A 26,595-nucleotide genomic window follows, 5' to 3' on the forward strand; every position below is an offset into this window, starting at 1 on the left:
TATACATAAATTCAAATTTAATATATTAAAATAAAAAATTTATATATTAAAAATTAAATATATACATATAAAAGCTGTGTGCAGTCAATGATAACTGGGGAGACGGACGCAGTGGAAACATTGCGAAATTTGTTATAATAGAATACAAATGGGTGTCTTCAAGTCCAGGATGGTTGGTCAAATCAGCGTGTCTCTTTTCAGTTCTCATCTATTACGTCCTTGATGACGTAAGTTCCAACCACCTTTTTCTAACCCAAAACATTACAATATTGTTTTTGTTTCCACTTGAGTTGAGTTGAGTAACGTAACTTTTTTGCCTTTTTCTTTTTTTAAAGTATGGCAGTTAATCTTACAATAATTACTTTCTTTTTCCAACCGGAAAACCATTAATTACAAAAGGACATAGCTTTTGTCATTGATAATCCTAACCGCAAAGATAGATCTCTAATGGCATACATCCTACACGTATAGAACACACATTGCTCGTAAACAGAAGAGAGATTTGATTTGTTAAATGTATGCATTCAATTCGATTCAGGTATGTGTTAGATTAAAATAAATATTAAATAAAACTAATTGACACATATATTTAGCTTTAAAAATAAAGATGAAATACACAAGTGTCTCGTCCCTGAGGTTTGAAAAGAAAACCAAAGCCCTCACTCTGAAATCCCAGAAAGAAAAAGTCCAACCCGACAACGAACCAGACCCGTTAGTTTCTTCTTCTCTTCTCAATCTCAATAATAAATCCACGTGGTCGGTATCCCCTCTTGCCCGCTGCCCCTCTTTCACTCTTCTCCTTAGTCAAATCTCCAATAACACCTATCTCTCTCCCCTATATATAACCCATTTTTTCTTCCCATATTTTTTCCTCAACACGTAACCCTCTCATTTCACAATGGCTGCAAACCTCGCCGTCACCGTTACCTCTGCTACTTTTTTTTTCTTGTTCGCCTTCGCTTATGCTCTAGATCTACCAGAAATTAGCCCAGTCTCTACCACTAGCTATGATCATAATTTAGTTACCTTACCAGATTCTGATCCCAAGACCACAACTACCATCATTCTCCCTAGCGAAAAACCTGAAACCGAACCCGCCACTTTTGTTGATCTTGAACCAGAAGATACCGAAATCCCCAAATTATCGGAAACGGAGTCAAAACAGGAGAAAACAGAGCCTGCTCTGACCGACTCAGTACCATTAACGGTAATAACTTTCCGTCCAATCAACCGACATATTGCTAGACGCTCGGTCAATCCGTTTCGTCGTGGCCGCGGATGCCACGGACGCCATCACCACCACTTTAACCAGTTCAAGATAAAGAATGCTCAAGATCAAGGTCAACGATCATATGGTGATGACATGATTATATCAGGAGGTGAGTATTTAGGTTCTGATCGTCGGGTTCCGGCAAGGTGGGCCAAGTTTAACCACGGCGGACATGGGTTTTCGTTTACAAATGAGGAGGATAAGAGGAACGAGATGAACGACAGGCCACGTCACCATCACCACCACCACCACCATCACCGCCATGAGGAGGAGGAAGGAGAAGTGAAGGACCATAAGCATGAGTATTATAAGGGTGGATTTATGAAGAGGATCCGTAAGTTCTTGAACAACTTTTGAGGGAAAGATTAAAACATAGTATAAGATTGATCTGTTTAATTTATGTGACTTTGCGTTTTCTGGGTTTGGGTTTGGGCTTGTTCTTACTTTTTGTAAATAAGTTGGCATCCTTATGAGATGTTAAACAATTGCATTTGCAGTTTAGGACGTTTTTCTAGGTTTTGTACACAGAAAGGATACGACTTTTGTACTATATATGTGTTACTTTATGATACGACTTTTCTATTTCTGTCTGCTACTACATTCCTTTGAGAGCCATAAGTTATAGTTTGCAATTCAGAGGCTTAATTTATTGCTTGAAAGTGTGTGTATATATATAATCGCAAATAGAGTTACATGAAGTAAATGATAATTTCTCATTTTGAACAATGAATACGTAAAACAGGGATGTAAAAGAACTTCATAATCTCATCAAATATGATCAGAACATGAACCAGTCTGATGTGTTGTGGCTAATTCAGAACATGGAAATGGGCTTACCTCAAGAGCAGCCCCACTTACGTCAGAGCACTTCCATGGAGTCGATCTTGGTCCTGGCACACCATGAAGGTTGATATTGGACAGACAAATACCAGTAAAAGGAGAGCTCTTCAGACCCTGTATGGCACCCGGCTGCAGAACATTCTCACCCCAAACACCTCTAAATATGATGCCTTTAACAACTGGGAGAGCATTTGGGTTGTAGTTGTCATCTGGGTGATCCCCAACATCACCTGCTATCTTTATCCCTTTTCGCGCATTTTTCATATAGACATCAGAAAAGGTGATGTTTCTTATGAACCCTCCCCTACCGATGTTTGTTTTCACATGTAAGCCCACTCCCATATCATAGAGGTTAATGTTCTCTGCCAAGACATGCTCTACCCCACCAGAGGTTTCACTTCCAACTGCAATTCCAGCAAATGGAGATGATCCTGTTATCCGTCGGATTGTGATGTGAGAGCTTGGCCGACCATAAGCAATCCCATATTCGTCCCACCCACTTTTCACAGCGACAAGATCATCTCCAGTAGAAATGTATGAATCCTCTATGCACACGTTCGAGCTCGAATCTGTAATTTATCAATTGCGAAAATGAAGTTAAACGAGGATACAACATAATGAAATGTATTCTTCCTCTAATCTGTAATATCAAGCCATCAACAACAGACATCAATCTCATCAATCATACTGACAAATACTTGCGAGGTTGAACAGAGAAACTGCAGATCAGACGGGAAAGTTAATCCAATTCTAAGTACATGCCTTGTCCTTTGAAAGGAGAAACAAAAGAATAAAAGACAGTAGCTTCTCTACTGCATGAGCATTGCCCATACCTTCTTAAATCCTTTTTCTTTTTCGTTTCCCTCATAATTTTTAGTCCAAAGTAATGTTGATGCAAGGTTGTAGTGACTAACTCTATATTGTAATACAGTTAAAATACTTGATAATCTTGGCGCAATTTGACGTATATTGCCAGGGAATCTACAGTTAAATACTTAAGATTGATTCACATGTAATCATCAACAAAATGAGAAATCACACATCAAACTAACTGTATTTTATATAGAACATACCTGGATCAATTCCATCAGTATTTGGAGAATCATGTGGAGCCAATATGGTAACAAACCGGATAACAACATTGCTGCAATCAAGAAAGTTGGCATTAGATAAAATTGTGGATATACCTAAAATTCTTACGTAGTTGCATCATACTAATACCACCATGAGCACTTAAAGGTCTAACTGGGGACAAATCAAGAGAGGATTCATCCAAGTTGAAATATTTAAGCAAAAACTCAAGTTTATTGGCAACGTAACTCAAACTCTGCCAATCAATCACTTTCATGCATTCAGTATTAGCTGCAGCTTCCCCGTGCCTATATATACAGACATATCATAAACATCACAGACAAGACAACTCTGATAATAAAACAGAGCTTCAAACTAAAATCCACCATTTTACCCGAGGCATCAGTATTCAGTTTTTCTATCACCTAGTGATTTAAACCTGTTGCAGCTAGTAACAATGTCAAGTGAATATGTCCAAGCCTACAAGAAGAGCAACAGTCAACCTTACAACGAGCAGAAAAACAGAATGTTATATGCCTTTATTTTACATGACTGCAGAAGAGAGATATGGTCTATTACGCAAACAAGATATCTAACTTTATATACTTCGCCACAATGCATGAGGTTTATAATAAGATGTCCCAACATTGTCAACTGCTCCGACGTTTATGACCAAAAGCTTTAGGTGCAAAAGCCTATACTCAAGTATTACCTGCAATAAACAGGATGAATGTTCCAAAAGGGAGAGTTCTGGAAAATCACATTGGATATGATTATGCCTCTTGAATTTAGGAACTCAACAAGATTAGGCCTTGTAAATTGGAGAGTTCTCTGCCTCCACATGTTCCACCAGATATCTCCTTGCCCATCAATTGTCCCATTCTCACCTGTGAAAAAAATAAAAAGTATAATATATATTTACATAGAAATATAATTTCATTGCTATTGGGAATGGGAATACAGAAATATAGGTAAGAGCCATGCCCACACCTCATCAATACCCATCTCACCTTTCTGAACTTTAATATAAATAATGCCAACAACAAAATATTGTTGGTTTTACCAAAAGAAAGCATGAACACAAATGAAACTTAATGGATTTAAGAGATTTAAGCTCTCTGAGATGCAATAATTGAAGCCCACCTGTGATTACCACATCATGAAGCCCATCTCCATGAATAAAGCTCATATACCTCCCACCAAGACGCTCCCTTCCTCTTCCATAAGATGGCAAAGGAGCAATTAAAGGCCAATTCCAAGTATCCTGTAGCATAAAGAAAGATAAAGGCACAATGAGTATAATTAAAGAAATGCTAAGGAATAAAGCAATCCAAACTTGGGCTCTCTTTCAGAGACTGCTCATTTCTTCTTCAAATGTCATATGGAGAATTCCCATCCCAAGTCCTTTCTTCTCTAAGGTGGCAACTAGTGCTTTTAAATTCAACATATAAAAACAATGAGATTCCCTGTGCATTTCACTAGACTCAATGGCCAAACAAATGCGATAGACAAGATGTTATGATATCCATTCCTTTTCTAGTATAGGCACAGACTTCAGGAGTATCATTATGAGCAAGATAAAAGTATTCTATATTAAGTCATTATATTCTTCAAGTTGGGAAACTTTGCTCTCAGAGATGACATTTATATGCATTTTTTAGAAACTGGATCTCACTTAGGGTGATAGTTAGGCAAGGCGAGCTCTAATTCCATCTAAGTTTCCAGCAGAGAACACAGAAGCAATGTAGTGAGGACCCTACTCTATGTTGTCTAAACCTACTTGTGGAAAAAAAAAGGGTAGCATGGTAAAAGTAGGAATATTAGATAATGCAACCATAGTAGTTAATTGCAATTGAAGACTTCAAAAGTTTTCTTTGCAATAATAATTTCTCATAATCGTATCCTAGTATCATTACGTTAGCTTTACCTTAATGGGGATCACAAATTCATAATAGCATACCACTAATTAAGAATTTGCTTATGCCTTTTTAACGGAACCAGTGTCACTTTCATCTTTACAAGCAAATGAATTCCGTCCATCCACACCACAAATTCTATTGTAGTGGGGAATCTCTACATTCTATTAAGATATTGAATAAAATAGCGACTGACTTGACATGCCAGCTATTTCAGCTGTCGGAAATCCAACTATGCTAGTTATTAAAAGAAACACCTATAAATGTCATGCACATGCAGCCGCTCTAATAACCAGCCCCGCCATTCTTAATTTTTCTTTTCATTCACCATAACCAGGACCCACTCTATCTTGTTACATCTTCCTTTAGATCACTCAACCTTAGCAAAAAAAAAAAAACACCAAATAATTTCCCGGGCTCATACCCAGAAGAAATAAGCAAAATGATCTAAAACAACAGATAAAAAAATAAAATTATCTATGTGTCTAATTATTGGGTTCCTTTAGAGAAATCGATTAGTCCAATAATTAGAAAGAACAAATAAAACAAGAAGCATAATTAGAGACTTAAAATTAAAAAATAATAATAACCTGAGTAGCCTTAATAATAGCACCTCTAGCCAAGTAAAGAGTCATGTGACTAGTCAAATTAAAGCTTCCAGTTAAAAAAACACCAGGAGGTATATAAAGCAGCGTGCCACCTCTCCTTTTTAAATGCTGAATCCTATAAATCGCTGCTCTAAACGCCTTCGTGTTCACCGTTTTTCCATCACCGACGCCGCCGAAGTCGGCTATCGAAATCTTATCATTCCTATACCTCATGGGTACTATCCCGGAGCAAGTCTCCACTCCGTGGGCAACCGTCGAGTAAATCATCAATATGGAAAAGCAAAGAGAAAGTGGGAGCAGCGAGGACGGGGACATTTTGGTAAAGTTGTAATATTAATTAATTTGTATAAGAATATGTATAGTGACAGAGAGGAAATGGAGAGAGATAGACGGTTACAAAAGGAAAAGTACAAAAATGAGAGCAGAGAATGAGATTATAATGACAGATCCAGGGATGAAACAAAGAGAAAGGAACCAGAGAGGAGAGGTTCAATGGCGATCTTTATGAAAAATCCATTAAAGAAATATCAGGATGTGTTGGATTCGAGATAAAATGAAGAATCGAAGGGGCTAAAGAAAGGCATGAAAGTGTGGGTTTGTCTATATGTAATTGTCGGCTCAAGTAGTTCAACTAATAAAGGAGAGAGATTTGAGTTTTTTTTTTTTTTTTTAAATGCCTTTCAAAGAGGAGAGAATTGCAGCGGCACCGAGTAGTGAGTAGTGAGTAGTGAGTAGGCAGGTGGCTGGTTGAGTTAAAAAGGGAGCAAGGAAGGAGAGGGGAGGGAATGACAAACGGGATAAGCGGATGCCTTTTTTTGATTACATTGCTTCTATTTTTCTGTTGGAATAAGGGCCATTTTGGTCACTCAACTTTGCGTCAAAGGCTTCTTTGGCCCTTTTCACATTCTTCTCATATAAAACCCTAAATTTTACATAAATGGATGCATTAAACCCTTACTTTTGTTTTTGGACAAATCTTAGCATGTGACATACACGTCAACTTAATCAATAAAAGATTAAATGTTAAAATAAATAATAATCTTAGCATGTGACATACACATTTGTTCTTTTCTGTATATATATTAAACAAAGATCAAACCCATCAATTTTTTTTTTTATGTTAAACAAAAGGTTAAATCCATATTCAATTGGATAAAAAGAAAAAGTAAGCTATTAATTGAATAGAAATTTAATAAAGCTAATATATATTATATTAATTATAAAAAAAAAACGTATTCAGCCCATCATTATCATAAACACGTTGCTACCACCTGCACTATTATTATTGCTATCAATTCTATATATTAGGATGATTCTATTAATAACTAATTTTTTACCCGTCTATATGATAGATTATTATATAATGATTTATATAATAATCAATTATTATATCTTAACACTTAATTAAACTTGTATGATAATTATATATAATTGTCAATTAAGAAAACATAAAAGTATAGTGGAATACAAAATTAAAAAATAGTAGAGTTACAAAACATATAAAATAGCACCAATTTTATTTTATTTCGGTACATATGTTATTATTAATTTTAATCATATATATATATATATATAAACATTATATATATATATATATTATTAAATTTAAAATAATATAAAAAATAAGAGATATGTCTTAAAATAACATAAAAATACAAAAAATAATCTTAAAATAGTAGTGGTGATAAATAATGGCTTTTTTAATTATCAATAAGGAGAACATGAGATACAAAATTAGTACAATATAAAAATTAAGAATTTTTAGTAACAGATATAATTAATAGAGGAGATGAATATAGTTATATTAATGTTATTTGCCAATTAATATGATTTTAAAGATAAAAAAAAGTAAAAATAATATTTTATAAAAGTTAGAACTAAAGAACTCACAGCACTCGAAAGAAATGCTTTAAAAATCATAAAAGATCTCAAGTGATGAGAGAGAAAGTCTTGCTTTCATATATATATAGAGATATAGATTTTACATTCTCCTCTATCACTTACTTTTTAATTTTATTTGAAGATGGGGATAAAAAAAAATAGAGATAAAAACTATAAAATTTACATTAAAATAGTTGTGGTGATAAGTGATAAATATTCAATTATCAAAAAGAAGATCAGCATATATAAAATTAGTCCAAGGAAGATCATGAGACACAAAATTAACACAATATAGATATTAAAGGTTGTTAATAATACATATAATTAATAGAGGAGATGAGGATAATTATATTAATATTAATTGACAATTAATATAGTTTTAAAGATGAAAGAAAAAAATAAAAATTATTCTTTTATAAACGTTAAACCCAAAGACTTACTACAATTCAAAGAAATTCATAAAAAAAAAAATTTAAGTGAGGAAACAGAAAGCAAAAAATAAAATATTACTTTCATATATACATAGATATTGAAAAAATAAGAAATGATTTTGAATGGAATAAAAAGATTGCTTCTTCTAGAGGAGAAAAAGTTCGGGACCCGTATGCTATCTTCATGCAACATTGCTCCATTTAGAAAATAAAAAATTGCACCATTGTCATATACCAGTAATTAAAAAATAAAATATTGAAACTGAGTATAAAAAAGATAAATTTTTAAACTAACCTTCACATCTACTTATTATATTAGTAATTGAATTTGTTTAAGTTGTTATCCAATAACTTCATTTTCAAAGTGAGAATAGATAATTCTTTACTAATAACCTAGAAAAAGAGAAAAGAAAAAAAAAAAACAATTAAGACGAAATGATAACAAGTAGTATAGAATATATAAAATGTTAAAAGGAGAGAGCAATAACATGAAAATTCTTTGAAAGGAAAAGATTTCCACTTATATAGAAAATATTTATCTATTTAATAAGCAGCACTTAAGATGAAGAGTTGTTCTTTTTTTTGCCAAAAATTATGGCACGTTATGGTATTAATAAAAAAAAGTCATTAAAATTATATTTAATTATTTGCATAATGAAAGATTTTGTAACTAACTCCTAAGAAAGAGCTAAGGTCTATATTAAATACTTTATGTCAAGCGACACCAAATAGAATATCTACAACAATGGATGTGTAATACAATACTCTCTTAAAGATAGATAAATATACTATTTAATAATTAAGAATATATATTTAAAATTATATAACTTGTCGCATGGAATATGAAAAATAATATTAGATAATATTTTTTATGAGAATTAATTGTAAATATTAATTTGATTTTAATAGCTTAAATTTCTTATAAAAAATAAAAATTATACTTTAAATGTAATTTAATAATTTAATAAACTTATTAATAAATATAGTGCTATTTCATACTCTAAAACAACTAAAATTTTTATAATTTAGAGAATTAGTGTTAAAATTTAAATAAGTTTTCAAATAAAAAGAAGAAAATTTATATAAAACACTACTTTCATATATATATGTCACGACCCCACCCGTGGGCCCGTGACCAGCACTAGGGAATGGGTAGGCTTAAGGCCACCGAAACCCGTAGTAAGCCTGACACTCACTGATTTAAACAAATCTCATCTCAAATTAATATTATTAAAACCACAAATTATCTTAATAGTTACACTCTACATAAATACTTCGGTTTGCCAGAAAAACTAGGCGAGACCTGAAGCTCAGAAAATTTACAACTTATACCTTTACTATTACTACTGCGGAGAATCTAAGATTTACCAATTTACATACCAAATCAAATACATCACCCGATGATGAAGGAGTCGGGTTACTGAATAAGAGTCGCAGGAGAACTAACAGTCACGAATCTGAAAAACAGTAAAAATGAGACTGTCAGTCTCGAGAGTGAGTTAAAATCAAATAATCTAGAGACTATTGCTTCTTCTCAGAAAACATAGATTATTCAAATCAGTATATCAAACCATACTATAATCATACCCTACTATTTCCTTCACATAAAATATTAATCATTCGAATCAAAATATCAACCATGCACGTAAATACAATCCATATTATAATCATACCATAATAAATAAATAAATGAATAAATAAAAATATATTTTTACTTTTACGGGACGAGTGGCTCAGTAGAACCCTAACCCCAAATTCTAATAGCCTTTCGGCTCTCTTAATCCAACAGGTCTGGCGCCCAGAGAGCAAGCTCGATCAGGGTCCTTACCTCCAGCCTGAACACTTGAATTCCAAATAAGCCGGCGCCCAGAGAGCAAGCTCGATCAGGGACCTTAACTCCGGCAATCAACTGAACTCAGCCCAGAGAGCAATGCTCGATCAGGGCAAACAAATCCATAATAACCTTATATCCAGGATCATTACCGGTGCGCACGCGGTCCTGATGTAACCCATCAGGCGGCATGTTCTACAAGCCACATTTCCCAAATCGCAATCATCACATATAATAAATATCATTATCTGATGAACTCAACCAACACATATCGAAATAAAGATTAAAGATTTAAGGTAAAACAACGTGCAATTTGTGAGGGGAAAAATAATAACGCTTATCTTATTATAACATACTAATAATAATATTTATATTATTTCAAATATTAATAATCAAGTGAAATCATTTATCTTGCGATACTAATAATCATATTATGCATGAACTTTCAAAATAGCATATTAAATCAGACTTAGCAATAGTGCAATGATTAAATGACTTTAACTCACAGGATTGGCGACCTCCTAGCTCTGCTCCGGTGCCTCGGTAGGAGCGAGCCGAACAAACTGACAATCTAGTCACGGAAAACAATTTATCAATACGCTGAGACAATCGATCATTAATCCTAGGTCTAGACTCCTAGGACTGACTGTCTAAGAATCTCGACTCGGGAGAATTCTACCGAAAATCCGGCAGAACCTCCCCTACAACACGAACATTACCCCCCGTAAAAATGGGTCCAGGACCTGCCAGAAGAACACTTCCAATATCCAACAATTTAAACAACGGGAGTCGGGTCCCCAAACTTCACTATTTCCCGACTCCGCCACACAGCACAAAATACGAGGCAGGCAAACTGACAGACAATTATTTTTTACTCACAAAAATCATCAAATACTCAATATAATCCAATATACACAATTAAACCAAGAATTTCTAAAATTAACGGGCCAAAGAAAAATTACCGAGGGCCGAGTCCGATCGACAATCCGAACACACCATTGGACTCACAATGACGGCCGATGACGATCCCCGCCCGATTTTCCGATCGACACCCGATCATCCGGGAGAGATTTGCGGACGATCTCGACCGTCGATTTGCCAACGAAGCCCGATCGCCCACGAAACCGGTGCCATCGCGAAGCCGAGGAGAGTCGGGATACATCCTCCGATCATCCATCCTCCGGGAGCTCGCCGGAAAAGCCCAAAACGCGGCTGCCTCCACTTGGAACTCTCTCTCCGGTCCACCACATGCCGCCAAAGGAAGCTCTCTCAAGGGGAGTTGATCGCCACCGAGATCGGTAGGAAGGCCGGAAGAACGACGCTAGGAAGCCGTTGCCACACGTCAGCGCGATTCCACCGCCACCGCCACCATCGGGCTTGACGTGCGCTCCTTCAGCCAGGCCTCCGTCCAGTCCACCATGGACGCCTCTCTCTCCTCCCTTTCTTCCTCTTCCTCTTCCCCGATTTTCTTTCCTTTCAATATCGACATTAGGCCCCCGAAACTTTTCCTTATTACAATTTGGTCCCTCAACTTCCTTAATTACTTACAATTTTATCCTGCAGAATTCCAATTTGACCCCCAAACTTCTTTTTAGCCTTTCAATTAAGCCCCTAACTATTTAATTTGGGCCAAATCCGAATTACTGAAAATACACAATTACAAAAATACCCCTGACCGACATATTTATTTACGAAAATACCAAACTCACAAATTTCCATTAAAACCCCATAAAAATAACATTATACTTTCAATCCTTATTCCAAAATAAATTTCCAATTTAGTCCTAACACACAATTAAATTAAATAATCAATTTCCAACTCAAAATTTAATACTACTAATCAATTATAATACCAATTTTCCCAAAATTCTTTTATAAACACATCCTTTATAATTTCTTCCAAAATTTTCCGATATATAATTTTACTTATATAAATATGCTCTTGGAAAAATTTGAATAACCAAAATATAATCATTTCTCAAATAATTTACTTGAATAATTTCTTAAAATTTCAAACTAATTGGGTATAGAAAATAACTTATTTACTTGATTAATATTAAATTTTTCATTAAATCATTTCAAATTAAACCCAATAATAATGAAGCTAAAATTAACTTAAATAAAAACTCATTATTAAATATATAAAAAAATTCCGGGTGTTACAATATATATATTCAAAATATAAAGAAAATTCTTTATAGTAATTTAAAGTTGAATGGTAATAAGAATGCCTATGATAAATAAATAAGGAGAGAAAAAATGAAAAAAAAAATGTTAACTGATAATTTGTTTTAATATCCTGAAAGAGAGGAAAAAGGAAAAGATAAATAATGAATATTATAATAAAATCACTCTTTTAATATTTCTAGATCTAAATGGTATTTTAGAGTTTTACATAGATTCAAAATGGTCGAGGACCAAATTGAGTTTTCCGTAAAGTTTAGTGGGCAAATTGGCCTTATTCCTTTTCCGTTATGAGCTGTGACTTGACTTCACTCGATTGATCGAGCTCCATTCGCTGGATCTGGATCCCATGCTCTAGACTGGACATGTCGCTCTCCTTCTTTTATTTATGGGGAGATAATTCTCGGGTTGCTCGAAATTGCTGAAATATTTCATTTTATCAAAATTTCACTCATTTCGTATCGTAATAATCAAAATTATCATTTCAATCGAGATACACCGAAATAAAATAATTTTATAAAAAAATATATCATTAAATTGAATTAAGTAGTTCGATAACACTTAATTCTAATATAATAAAATATATTTTCTCTCTATTAATAAAAACGAATTGAAATCTAAAATTTCAAATAATTATCTCTTTATTTTTATCTATCACCTCACTTCATTTTGCTTCTACAGTTTAACTTTTTTTTTTTTACTAATTCATAACTTTTTATAATCTAATCTATGTTATTTAATAATAACTTAAAACTTATGTAATTTAATTTTTATAGTTTTATTCCACAAGATAATATATTATAATTTAGTCAGTTGTATTATAAAAAAGAGATTTCATTATTATAATTCTATAATAATAAAAAGTTAGATATATAAATACTTGATGCTTTCCAATATACTATTTAATTATATTATAGATAATAATTTTATAATATTATACTTTAATAATTTAAAATTAAATAATATATATAATTCCAAACAGGCCACTGAAATACTCGAATACCAAAATATTTCATCCAATAACAAATCCGAACGGAATTCATAACTTTAGCTAATTCTCCCTTTTACTGCTATTATTAACTTTTTTGTTTTTTTCTTTCTAAAAAGAAATATAGCCCAACCAAACGAAGCCCAGTGAAAAGAAAAAGCTAATCCAACTAAACAACAAACCCCAAAAATTATTGGATCTTTTACAAAATTACGAAAAGCCGCTGAGTTTTTTTGGTCTTTTTTATTTACAATTTCTTTTCCAAAAAAATTTATTTATACATTTTTTAGACTTATTTTTTGATATTCCATAACTATCGTTTTAGTATACTTTTATTACCCTTAAATAATATTTTTAAATTTTATTCTAATTATATCTTATTATATTTTGAAACACATATTTTTATATTATTAAAATATATTAATTGCTACAAAAAAATATGTAATATCATTCAATTCATAAATACTAAATATAAAAATATAAAATAAAAATGATAAATCTACTTTATTTAGCTAATCTTATGGTAATATAAATTAAAATAATATTATAATGATATCTTATAGGTACACTTTTAATACCTTTCTCCGGGTGAAATTTTAAAAGGTAAATTCATAATAATACACAATAAATAAACTTTCGAGATCTTTTTTGATATACTTTTAGTTTTTTCTGATGAAATTGTGAAAGAAATAAAAAAATTTACAATAAAAACTGAATTTTACAATAATACAAATTTTTCTAAAAAATTATTTAGGTATCTTATAGATATATTTTTAGTATTATTTTTTTGGTATTTTTTAGATATATTTTTAGTATATTTAAACTGATAAAATAATGAAAAGATAAAAAAGATATAAAATAAAAATTAAAGTCATAATAATACAAATTTTTTTAAAAATATCCTTCGAGATTTTCTAAATATACTTTTAATATGTTTTATCCGATGAAATTCTAAAAAATATATACAAATAAAAGATTTGAAAAAAAAAACTATAATAAAATATATTTTTTACCGTAAGAATTTCTTTTCAAAAAAAGGGCACACCATGAAAATTGTTCAAAATTATTCTCCTTTCAGGAGGCTTACAAGGGAATTAATAACAGGTTACAATTTGCTAAGGCAAACAAGAAAAGAAAAGTCTAATGAAAGATAAAAACAACTTAGTTTGACTGTTCAATTTTCACTTTCAACTAATAATGTTCAACAAAAAGAGTGTTAAAAAAAATGATGTGTCGGAGGAAAAGAGAGCCAAGCTAAATGTTTACATCAATTTTCTTTTATATAAGGATTGTATTTTTAATAGATGACTCGTTATTCAGCAAAATCGAAAATAATAAAACGACGGATTATAGATATTAAAGCACAGCTGGGTGAAATTATAAAATAATATAAATATTTATATTTATTTATGAGATTAGTTGAGTTTGAGTTTTGATGTTCAAAAATCAAATTTAATATTGGATTTGCATATCCTACAGTTTTGTTATTCTTTTTTCCTTTCTTTTTAATTAGTTTAGTTTACCGTCTCAGCTTTATACAGAGGAAGCTAGCGACGAGAAAAACAAAGGGCGGTGGTCTCCCAGCATTCAGATTCTCCTGCCAATTTCTGTTAATGAAAGTTCGTGTTCCACTAATACCCGTCCAACCCATATTTTAACAATTTCCACCATACCTTGGGAATAAACGACAATGCTACTCAGATTATTATGCTTACAGTCATATATATATATATATATATATTATATATATATGATCTAAATACAGGTTTATTTTGCATAACTATGGATCCTATATTACTTGCTACCTGATCGATCTAGCTTGCGTTTGTGGGAATATTTTGGAGGCAACATCGTGATAGCCAACAGCTAAACATAATGTTTGAAAGAAGATTAAATTAAAAGCTCTGACATGTTCTCAAGCAAGCTCACAACTCAGCCTTGTATTCTCTTAACATCAACAGTGTATGATCAGTTTTCTCCCAGGGCAAGCTAAGATAATCACATCAGTCAAACAAACTAGCATTTGCACACAACCTACTACAACTTCCAGCATCTTTTTCCAAGATAATCAAGACTCACTTTATATCACAAGGTTGGTAAGTATGCACTATGGAAGATGGAAAAGGCACAACACTATCTTTTGCTTCCCGTGGTCCACTTTCAATTTATGCCACAAAAGTAAACCCCCTGTTCACTTATAAGTACATGCACGAGACTCAGCTTGTGGAACAGAATGTCCTGCGGTCTAGTGCAGTACACAGAGATCAATTTACAGATGCTGATTTTCGTACTAGAAAAATGTCAATCTATACTTTGAATTTGGATCACAATCTATGCATGACCCCACCATTAATGTACGAGCCTACAATATTAGAACTCCTAGCCCAGCAAATCATTTCGTTTTTGGATCTTCAAACCCCTTAAGCAACAGGACATCTGTCAATCACGAAGAACAAAAATGAAAAAGGAAGGGCACCCCTGGAGGAAATTATGAAGAAAAACCCTAGTAATGCCTGTCTAAAATTCTGCCTCACTCACATACTACAACAGCTAAACCCCCAACGCACATCACCATTGCAATGGTCCTTCCCACTCATTTTAGGTTGGACTTTTTAGCTTATAGCATTCATCATCAGCATTTTGAGTCTATCACAGAATAGCTTGTTTAGGATGATAAAGGAATTGACCAATAAACACATGGGCCTTCATTGTCATTTGCCCTAAAGCCTGAAGATCTAATATAGCATAATAAACTCCAAAAACCATTCAGAAAGTATCAAGAGGTAATTTTTTTAGTTTAACCTGGACTCAGCAAGGTAGCTATGTCAACACCTAACAGAAGCAGGACAACGTTTCGCTAAGTGAAGACATAACTGGTATCAGCAAACAAACATAAAATAGATTGTTTTAAATGCCTCTTAAAGACTCGAGATTATAAGTTTTTATGCCTGCACCAACAATAAATAAAAATATGTAAGCTAACTTCAAAAGAGTACTAGTTTCATCAGGTAGAGACTCTATCTATGATATAAATGGCATCAACAAACAGTCATAAAATAAAACGGAATGCCTCCTAAAGACTCAACCATCCCACTAAAAATAGAAAGAAGCAAGCAGTTATATTGCATACAAACGTCTGTGGGGTAATGTCAGGAAACGTCCATTTCACAGCTGAACATGCAAAATAACCAATTGAACCAAATTTCCTCATAGCATACATATTTACAATCAGAGGTCAATACATACCACATTATTAAAGCTTAGAAAAACCAAAAAGGAAAAGAAAAGCTAATTAATTGTTTCATTTAGAGACATATGGCCGTGGATGAACCTGATTGTCACCTACTATAGACAAGATATTCAAATACTGAAAAGAGAATGAGCATAAAGTATAAAGAAAAGAAAAGATGACTTTGCCTCTGGGATGCCAAACTCTCAATCAGTTTCTGAAACAGGAACCTAACATTGTCCACATCTATAAACCGAGCTACTGCACTGAAGACCATTCCCACATGCTTTAGATTCTGTCGATGGGCTCGGTCCGATCGTGCACAGCCAAATGCTCAGACACATTAGCCAGCGATGTTAGATTGCATTTGATTAGCGCCTCAACGAAGTAACATGTTTCATCCTTGGTGTTCCCATCTGGCACATCAACCACAAATGACTCAATGGCCATCGTCCCAGGTCTCCCATCAATGACTTCTGGATGGACAGTAATGATGGATGAGTAGTTCTGCAAATTTGAGGAAGTAAAGCATAAGAATAAGAGCCTTCATTGATGTATGTATTATACAGCACTTATTGATAAGACAATAATAAAAGAGAAACTCCGCCTGACCATACCCTGCATAACTACTAAATACAGCATTGGGGAGCAACTTATTCATAGCGGAAGAGAAAAAAAATTCAAAAGAAGAGACTCATGAACTTATGATTATTTTCAAATACAGAGCAAAAAATGAACCTGATGTATAAGTTCTCAAGCCATGAAGATTCAGTAAACATTCATCTGAAAAATGTTCAAACCACAGAACTCTCTAGCTAATTACTACAAGAACTGTTAAGTGTTTCCAGTAAACACGGTTATGTTGAAAAAGACAGTCAGAATTAATTATGAAGACAAGCATGCTAATCCACATTCAAGAAAACCATAAAAACTAAATAACTTCAATTTCTAAGAAAAACAACACTTCCTCCCACTATTTAGAGCTATATATAAATCAGAATATCATTTCCAAACAACAAAAATCCATCCATCTTTAAATAGCAAACAAATCCTCCAATAGACCTAATGGTACATTACAAATGGTTCTCATTACACGAATTAAGTATAAAGAGCAAATAAGCAGGCAAAAAACTGGAACACTATAAAGAGCTAATATACCTTGAGACGATGATCACCACCAACAATAGTCATCCTAAATATATGTTCCTCATCATCTAAAAGCTCCAATCGTTCAGTGCTAGTAGTAGCAGGAAGTCCTGATTTAACGTTAACTTCTCTAAGACTTCCAATCTGAAGGTCACCTTGCGCAATGCACCTGCTCACAAACGGTTTATACCTTTGAGGTTGATCGAATCTCCTCACCAAAGACCACACCTGAGAAATCAAAATCAAAAAGTTGTAATTAGATCTAACAATTAATTAACCTAAGAAAAAAAAGGATTGAGCTTACGAGATGAACAGGGGCTTTGATGTGTTTAACTAGAGAAGAGCTACACTGGTGATCTTTAACGTCGTGTTTGTGGTGTCGCCTTATGTAATCGTCTTCCATTTTGCTAAATATATTGTTGTTGGTGTTGAGGACGGTTATATAATCACCGGCCACCATTCAGTTAACTTGGGCAAAAACAAAAGATAACTGATAGATGGAAGAAAGGCAATAACGGCGGAATCAGAGGTGTTAACGGAAGAGAACAAAAAACACCGCCACGACTCTGACCAATGGCAGCAGCTCCCCCAATAGCGAAAGGTCGAGAGTTTTTTCCCATCTCATCGTTTTCTTCGGTTTAAAAATTTGTAATAAATGGCAAGTTGCACTATTTTTATTTTTATTTTTATTATCCTTTTTTAATTCTACGTTTCTTTATCCGTACTTTCTAGGGGGTTGGGTTGGTCGTCCCTGCATTCTGATTGTGATTTTAAACAGGAGATGGAATGGAAGACTGGCTCAGCTCAGGCTGGAGATATCAGATCCTATATATATACTATTACAATCGCATAAAAAAGAAACGCCATCGCCTTGATTGCCATTTTGGGCTTACATTAACCGAAACTTATGGGTTAGCCTCATTTCTTCATTTAAGCCCATTTATTAATTTATTCCCATGCAGTTATGAACTCTTCTAAAAATTTACAATTTGCTTTCTTCATATGGTAATATAGTATTGGAAAAATAATAAAATTATTCATTTTTTTTATCAAAAATAAGATATATTTTTATTATCTTTAAAGTGTGATAAAAAATATAATTTTTTATTTTTTCAAAAAATACAGAATTAATTATTTTTTAGTTTTTTATTGGTTATTTTTTTAATAAAATAATAATAAAAAAACAAACACGTTATATTTTAAAAAAAAAATTAAAAAACAGTATTCAAAAAAAAGCTCGCACAGTAAAAATAATAATTTTTATTAATTTTAAGGTATTTCCAAAAAGTTTCCTATAGTCTTTGGTAAATTATATCACGGACCCGGACTCACTCAGCCTTGTGAACTTGAGTTATTTTATACGTGCGTAATATTTATTTTTCAAACCTTTATTTAATTTTTTTAATTGTATATATTTTTTTTAGACTTTTGGATAATAAAAATAGTCATATTATAAACTAATTAATTATACAATTCAAAATATATTTAGTAGTTGGTAAATTAATGATTTCATTAAGTCTCAAATATTAAAAATAATTTTATTTTTATTAAATATTAATTATTTTCTTATTTAAATTTTTATTAATAGTTAATTCCTTCATTCTATACTAATTAATTTTTTTAGTATTTTATTTAGATTAAAAAAAATATTTAATAAGTTTAATTATAGGAAACAAATAGCTAATTAAGACTAAATGACTCTACTGTAGATATTAATATTTATACCATATTAAATAAATATCAAGTGATGTGAATCCAAGTTCAAAGCTTAAAGAGATCCAAGATCCATTAATAAAGTCCAAATCCAAGAAGCTTCGTATTGGGTTTAATTAGGGACATTTGGAAAGCCCAATAACTTCAACCCAATAAGGCATCCATGGAGGCCCAAGGAATAATATTTAACTTGTTTTCATGTTAATAACAATTAGGGTTATATGTAGCCACCATACAAGTTAATGTGGTAATTAATACCAAGTAATGGCTATCAATATGGGTAGTGGTTATTAAGAGCCACCATATACAAGTTAATGGGGTAATCAATACCAAGTAATGGCTATTAGTGTGGATAGTGGTTACTAAGGCCATTTAAGAGTAAAAGTAATCCTATGTGTGTGAGTCTATTTTAGTAGTGTGTGCATGGACTTGTACTCTATATAAACAAGTCATTTTCTCTTTCTTTTAGAGCATGATTGAATTTGATATATGAAATTTTGTTTGAGTTTTATTGTGAGGGATTTTGTCTTTAATTTCTTACTTGAACTTTGCGACTTATCAAGCTTTATTCTAGCTTGTGGTGTCAAAATCTAAATCTTTGTTTTCTTGTTATTTATCAAACTTTCTTGTTTGTGGCATAAGAGGAAATTCAAAGTCTATCTTTGTAACTTTATCCTTGTTGGTAAAGGGGTTAAGTAGCATCCATCTTCTTACTTCAATCTTTGAACGATCCGAATTTGTGGATTAAATTGGTAATTTCTAGTTTTCTTCTAATTCAACTTATCATAGTATTTTTGCTATTGGGGAGTTAATTGATGAAACCTACAATTCCCATCATAAGTGGTATCAGAGCATTGACTCGAGATTGAGGTTTGCGTATCCAATACTATCTTTTAATTCTCAATATCTTGTGTTCATCTTTTATTTTGCACCTTTTGCCATCTATTGTTCTTGTTATTATTATTATTTTTATCTTTATTCTTCTTATCTTAAGATTTTGTTTGCATATATAAAAAAAAAAAAATCTTCCTAAAAGAAAAAAATTGTTATCTTTGATATTCTTGTGTTAGATCTCAGATTACATAAAAAAAATTGACTCTTCATATTCCATTGAGATCTATCTTTATAATTCTATATCTTTGTGTTCTTTGATGATCTATCTTTGTTTTTCATTTCTATTAGTCTATTTGCTACAAATTGTTCATTTCTTTAAGCCTACCTTATTATTTTCTTGTTAGCCTACCTTATTTTTTTTTCATTGATTACTACATTCTTGAAATTTTGTTTGATTGAGAAACTTAGTTCATCTAAGAAATCAAAAGGCAAATTTGAGAGGTAAAAGGCAAGAGTGTGAGATCATTAAAAAAAAAAAAGAAGCCAAAATTGAGTGTAAACACAAGTGGTATACATCAATTTTGAGTGAAAACACGTGAGGGAGTGTTGTGAGATCGTTTCTTTCTATTTTTTTTTATTAAAATTTTAGGTTTTACAATCATGTCAAAAGACACAAGTTCTTCTACAAATGATCATGTGATTCAAGCTATGCAACAACAATTCGAAAGAATGTTTAGTATGATGGCGGGCGTCAATGAAAAATTAGAGAAGCATGATGGCATCCTTAACCAATTACATGGAGAGCCTAGACAAAGGAGACATCCACCAATTGACCAAGAGGACTATGAAGGAGAGGATGATGATCAAGTCACCTTGTTGGGACAACGAATCAATCCTAGGAGACAAGCTAGGAGAAGACATCCAAATGATGATGTTGATCGCAACCTTGGAAGCATCAAATGAAGATTCCTTCATTCCAAGGAAGAAATGATCCAGATGTGTACCTTGAATGGGAGAGGAAAGTGGAACTCATCTTCGAATGTCATAATTATTCGGAGGAGAAAAAGGTAAAACTTGCCGCTGTTGAGTTTAGTGATTATGCAATTGTTTGGTGGGATCAATTTTGCAAGGAAAGACGTAGATATGGAGAAAGACCCGTAGAGTCTTGGAGAGAAATGAAGCAAATCATGAGAAAGAGGTTTGTTCCAAGCTACTAATACAGAGAGCTTCATCAAAGATTACAAACTCTAATTCAAGGATCCATGAGTGTGGAGGAGTATCACAAAGAAATGAAGAAGGCTATGATTAGAGCAAATGTGATAGAAGATCGTAAAGCTACCATGGCAAGGTTCTTGAGAGGGCTAAACAAAGACATTGTTGATGTTGTTGATTTGCAACATTATGTGGAGATTGAAGATATGGTGAATTTGACCATGAAAGTGGAAAGGCAATTGAAAAGAAAGAGGTATGATTCTAAACCAAATATGGGTTCTTCTTCTTCTTGGAAAACTTCTTGGGGGAAAAAGGATGATAAACCTTTTACTAAGTCAAAAGTGGAAGAAACTAAACCTAAAATTGACTTGGGTAATAAGGGAAAGGGTGAGAATCAACCAGCCCAAACTAGGGGAATCAAATGTTTTAAGTGTTTGGGTCATGGGCACATTGCTAGGGAATGTCCAAATAAGAAAGCTATGATTCTAAGGAATAGTGATATTGAGTCAGAGAGTGAGGGGGATAGTGATGATGATATGCCTTCTTTAGAAGATTGTAGTGATGTTGAATGTGCTAAGGGAGATAATCTTGTTGTTCAAAGAACATTGAGTTTGCAACATGATTATGGATAGTGGAAGTTGTACCAATGTAACAAGCACTTTGCTAGTGGAGAAATTGAAGTTGCTTACTACCAAGCACCCAAGACCATACAAGTTGCAATGGCTTAATGAAAGTGGAGTTGTAAAGGTAAATAAGCAAGTTATAGTTTCGTTTCAAATTGGTAGATATAAGGATGAGGTATTGTGTGATGTATTGCCAATGTTGGCCGGACATATGTTGTTGGGGAGACCTTGGCAATATGATAGAAGGGCTAGTCATGATGGATTAAAAAATATGTATACTTTGACTATGGATGGAAAAAGGTTTAACCTTGGACCATTAACTCCAAAACAGATTTTTGAAGACCAAATGCGCATCAAGCAACAATATGAAGAAATGGGTTCTTCATTGGGAAACTCTTTGGGAAGGGAAACCTTTGAGAGTAAAGAAAAAGGTGAGATGAGTGAACCTAAAAATTCCAATTCTCTTGACCAAAATGGGAAACACAAGGTGAGAGAAAACAAGGAAGGTTCAAATGAAAGAAAAATGAGTGTTTATGCAAAAATGAGTGATGTGAAGGAAGCTATGCTTTTGAGGCAATACATGCTTGTACTTATGTACAAGGAGATTTTGCATATTTCTAACGAAATAACCAATTGTTTGCCTAGTGTTGTTGTTGATCTTTTGCAGGTTTATGAAGATTTATTTCCGAAAGAAATTCCAAATGGTTTGCCACCTAAAAGAGGCATTGAGCACCAAATTGATTTCATACCCGGAGCAAGCATTCCAAATAGACCAGCATATAGATGTAATCCGGAGGAGACCAAGGAAATCGAAAAGCAAGTGAGTGAGCTTATGGAGAAGGGTTATGTTCGTGAAAGCATAAGTCCATGTGCCGTACCCGTCTTGTTAGTGCCTAAGAAAGATGGAACTTGGAGAATGTGTGTTGATTGTCGTGCCATCAACAAAATCACGGTGAAGTATAGACATCCCATTCCTAGGCTAGATGACATGTTGGATGAATTGCATGGTTCATATTTGTTTTCAAAAATTGATTTGAAATCTGGTTATCATCAAATTAGAATGAGAGAAGGTGATGAATGGAAAACAAGTTTTAAAACTAAACATGGTTTATATGAGTGGTTAGTAATGCCTTTTGGTTTAACTAATGCACCAAGCACTTTCATGAGATTAATGAATCATGTTTTAAGAGCATTCATAGGCAAATTTGTTGTTGTCTATTTTGATGATATCTTGGTTTATAGCAAAAATTTAGATGAGCATGTACAACATTTGACTTGTGTTTTTGATGTGCTTAGAGAAGAGAAGTTGTATGCTAATTTAAAGAAATGTTGTTTTTGCACTAATGAAATTACTTTTCTTGGATATATTGTCAATGACAAGGGTATTCATGTTGATCAAGAAAAGGTAAAAGTAATTAGAGAATGGCCAACACCCACAAGTGTAAGTGATGTAAGAAGCTTTCATGGTTTAGCTAGCTTTTATAGAAGGTTCATTAAGAATTTTTCTCACCGTGAGCTGCACCTTTAACTGAATGCATAAAAAAGAATGTTGGTTTTAAGTGGGGAATTGAACAAGATGAGGCTTTTAACTTGCTAAAAGACAAATTAAGTTCTGCACCCTTGTTATCTTTGCCAAATTTTACTAAACCTTTTGAGATTGAGTGTGATGCAAGTGGCATAGGTATTGGAGGAGTATTGATGCAAGAAGGCAAGCCCATAGCATTCTTTAGCGAAAAGCTAAGTGGAGCAAGTCTAAACTACCCTACATATGACAAGGAGTTCTATGCATTAGTGAGGGTTCTAAAGACATGGCAGCATTACCTTGGCTACAAAGAATTCATAATTCACACTGACCATGAGTCATTGAAGTATCTCAAAGGACAAGGAAAGCTCAACAAGAGACATGCAAAATGGGTGGAATTCATTGAATCCTTTCCATACATCATTAAGTACAAGCAAGGGAAAGAAAATGTGGTGGCCGATGCATTGTCAAGAAGGTATGCCTTGATCTCTAAACTTGATGCAAAATTATTAGGATTTGAATACATAAAAGATCTGTATTCTAATGATCCTGATTTTGCTAATGTTTATGGGGTATGTGAGAAAGAGGGTTTTGATAAGTTTTATAAGTTTGATGGTTTTCTTTTTCGGGAAAACAAATTGTGTGTGCCACAAAGTTCTTTGAGAGAGTTACTTATGAGAGAGGCACATAGTGGAGGTTTAATGGGACATTTTGGGATTAAGAAAACTTTTGATATGTTGGGTGACCATTTCTTTTGGCCACACATGAAAAGGGATGTTGAGAGAATTTGTGAGAAATGCATTACTTGCAAACAAGTCAAATCCAAAGCAATGCCTCATGGTTTGTATACACCTCTTTTCATACCAAATGAACCTTGGGTAGACATTTCTGTGGACTTTGTTTTAGGATTACCTAGGTCCAAGGGAGGGAGAGATTCTATTTTTGTTGTTATGGACAGGTTTAGCAAAATGGCACATTTCATTCCATGTCACAAGACAGATGATGCAACCCATATTGCGAATCTATTCTTCAAGGAGATTGTAAGGCTGCATGGAGTGCCAAGGACCATTGTGAGTGATAGGGATTTCAAATTTCTAAGTCACTTTTGGAAGACTCTTTGGGGAAAGATGGGGACAAAGCTTTTGTATTCTACAACTTGTCATCCGCAAACGGATGGACAAACAGAGGTGGTCAATAGGACACTTGCAACACTTTTGAGGGCTCTCATCCAAAGAAATCTGAAGAATTGGAAAGAATGTTTGCCACATGTGGAATTTGCTTATAATAGGAGTGTGCATGGTTCAACAAATTGCTCACCCTTTGAAGTTGTGTATGGATTCAATCCATTGACTCCATTAGATTTGCTACCATTGCCATTGGACAAAGCTAATTTAGAGGGAAAACAAAAAGCTGAATTCATCAAGACTTTGCATGAGAAGGTGCATGCAAACATTGAGAAGAGAACACTCCAATATGAAAAGCAACACAACAAAGGGAGGAAGCAGGTCATTTTTGAGCCTGGAGATTGGGTGTGGGTGCACTTTAGGAAGGAAAGATTTCCTAACCAAAGGAAATCAAAGCTTATGCCAAGAGGAGATGGTCCTTTTAGAGTGCTTCAAGGCAATGTTAGTGCTACTTTCAATGTTAGTGACTTGTCTTTATTTGATGTAGGTGATAAAGATGATGGAGCTGATTTGTGGACAAATCCTTTTGAAGAAAGGGGGAATGATGTGAATCCAAGTTCAAAGCTTAAAGAGATCCAAGATCCATTAATAGTACAAAAAGGCCCAATCACAAGGTCCAAATCCAAGAAGCTTCAATAAGCCATATTGGGTTTAATTAAGGACATTTGGAAAGCCCAAGAACTTCAACCCAATAAGGCATCCATGGAGGCCCAAGGAATAATATTTAACTTATTTTCATGTTAATAACAATTAGGGTTACATGTAGCCACCATACAAGTTAATGTGGTAATTAATACCAAGTAATGGCTATCAATGTGGGTAGTGGTTATTAAGAGCCACCATATACAAGTTAATGAGGTAATCAATACCAAGTAATGGCTATTAGTGTGGATAGTGGTTACTAAGGCCATTTAAGAGTAAAAGTAATCCTATGTGTGTGAGTCTATTTTAGTAGTGTGTGCATGGACTTGTACTCTATATAAACAAGTCATTTTCTCTTTCTTTTAGAGCATGATTGAGTTTGATATATGAAATTTTGTTTGAGTTTTATTCTGAGGAATTTTGTCTTTAATTTCTTGCTTGAACTTTGCGACTTATCAAGCTTTATTCTAGCTTGTGGTGTCAAAATCTAAATCTTTGTTTTCTTGTTATTTATCAAACTTTCTTGTTTGTGGCATAAGAGGAAATTCAAAGTCTATCTTAGTAACTTTATCCTTGTTGGTAAAGGGGTTAAGTAGCATCCATCTTCTTACTTCAATCTTTAAACAATCCGAATTTGTGGATTAAATTGGTAATTTCTAGTTTTCTTCTAATTCAACTTATCATAGTATTTTTGCTATTGGGGAGTTAATTGATGAAACCTACAATTCCCATCATCAAGTGTATATTTGATGAACTTGTAGTTTATAGAAAATGAATCTGTTATTTTTTAACCTGTGAATACTGAATTATTTCATACATAGACAATATATTAATTATTTATAAAATATATATTCACTTATTATTAGTGTCAAATTCATTAAACATGAACTTTAGATTCATCGTTTATAAAGTGTATATTCAACTAATTAACTTTTTTTGGTATTTTATTTAGATTAATATAGCATTTAATAAGCTTGATTCTAATGAACAAATAGCTAAGTGAGACTAAATGATTCTTCTTTAGATATTAATGTATGTAAAATATTAAATAAACGTTAAGTGTACATTTGATGAACTTATAGTTTATAGATAATAAACCTGTTATTTTTTAACCTATAAATACTTATTTGTTTTATGCATAAATAATATATTAATTACTTATAAAATGTATATTCATTTATTATTAGTGTCAAGTTCATTAAATAAAAATTTTAAATTCATCACTTGTAAAGCACATATTTATTAGTTATTAGTATTAGCTTTATAAAACATAAGTTTTTGGTATCAACTCTTATTAGTATAAGATTCACTAAATATAAAGTGTATATTCTTTAATTTTTACTTATAAACCTATTCTTAACATGTGAACCGGTTATTTATTATTTATAAATGTATATTTATTTATTATTAGTGTTAGGTTTATTAAACATGAATTTTAGGTTCATTACTTATAAATTGTATATTAATATA

General features: G+C 32.8%; 3 protein-coding genes across 4 annotated transcripts; 1 reads left to right on the plus strand and 2 right to left on the minus strand.

Annotated features, from left to right (window-relative positions):
• Positions 1-671: 671 nt before the first annotated feature.
• Positions 672-1,865, plus strand: LOC8287759. The gene has a single exon (XM_002509902.4). It carries the CDS (start codon positions 899-901, stop codon positions 1,625-1,627), a length of 729 nt encoding a protein of 242 aa, XP_002509948.2. The 5' UTR covers positions 672-898; the 3' UTR covers positions 1,628-1,865.
• Positions 1,866-1,964: 99 nt separating this feature from the next.
• On the minus strand, positions 1,965-6,551 carry LOC8287760 (probable polygalacturonase). Its single transcript, XM_002509903.4, has 5 exons — positions 5,688-6,551; positions 4,325-4,445; positions 3,894-4,068; positions 3,184-3,254; positions 1,965-2,679 (listed from the first exon to the last, which is right to left on the minus strand). Exons 1-5 carry the CDS (start codon positions 6,018-6,020, stop codon positions 2,039-2,041), a joined length of 1,341 nt encoding a protein of 446 aa, XP_002509949.2. The 5' UTR covers positions 6,021-6,551; the 3' UTR covers positions 1,965-2,038.
• A 9,654-nt stretch (positions 6,552-16,205) lies between these two features.
• On the minus strand, positions 16,206-18,193 carry LOC8287761 (abscisic acid receptor PYL8). 2 transcript variants are annotated; one of them, XM_025156564.2, is made up of 3 exons: positions 17,730-18,193; positions 17,408-17,623; positions 16,206-16,756 (listed from the first exon to the last, which is right to left on the minus strand). In XM_025156564.2, the coding sequence occupies exons 1-3, from the start codon at positions 17,853-17,855 to the stop codon at positions 16,538-16,540; spliced, it is 561 nt and encodes a 186-aa protein (XP_025012332.1). In that variant the 5' UTR covers positions 17,856-18,193; the 3' UTR covers positions 16,206-16,537. The 2 variants fall into 2 exon arrangements, with proteins under 2 accessions (XP_025012332.1, XP_002509950.1); XM_002509904.4 differs by having other exon boundaries at positions 17,700-18,189.
• Positions 18,194-26,595: the final 8,402 nt, after the last annotated feature.

This window comes from Ricinus communis, chromosome 5 (assembly GCF_019578655.1).
Source record: "Ricinus communis isolate WT05 ecotype wild-type chromosome 5, ASM1957865v1, whole genome shotgun sequence".
Lineage (NCBI taxonomy): Eukaryota > Viridiplantae > Streptophyta > Magnoliopsida > Malpighiales > Euphorbiaceae > Ricinus > Ricinus communis.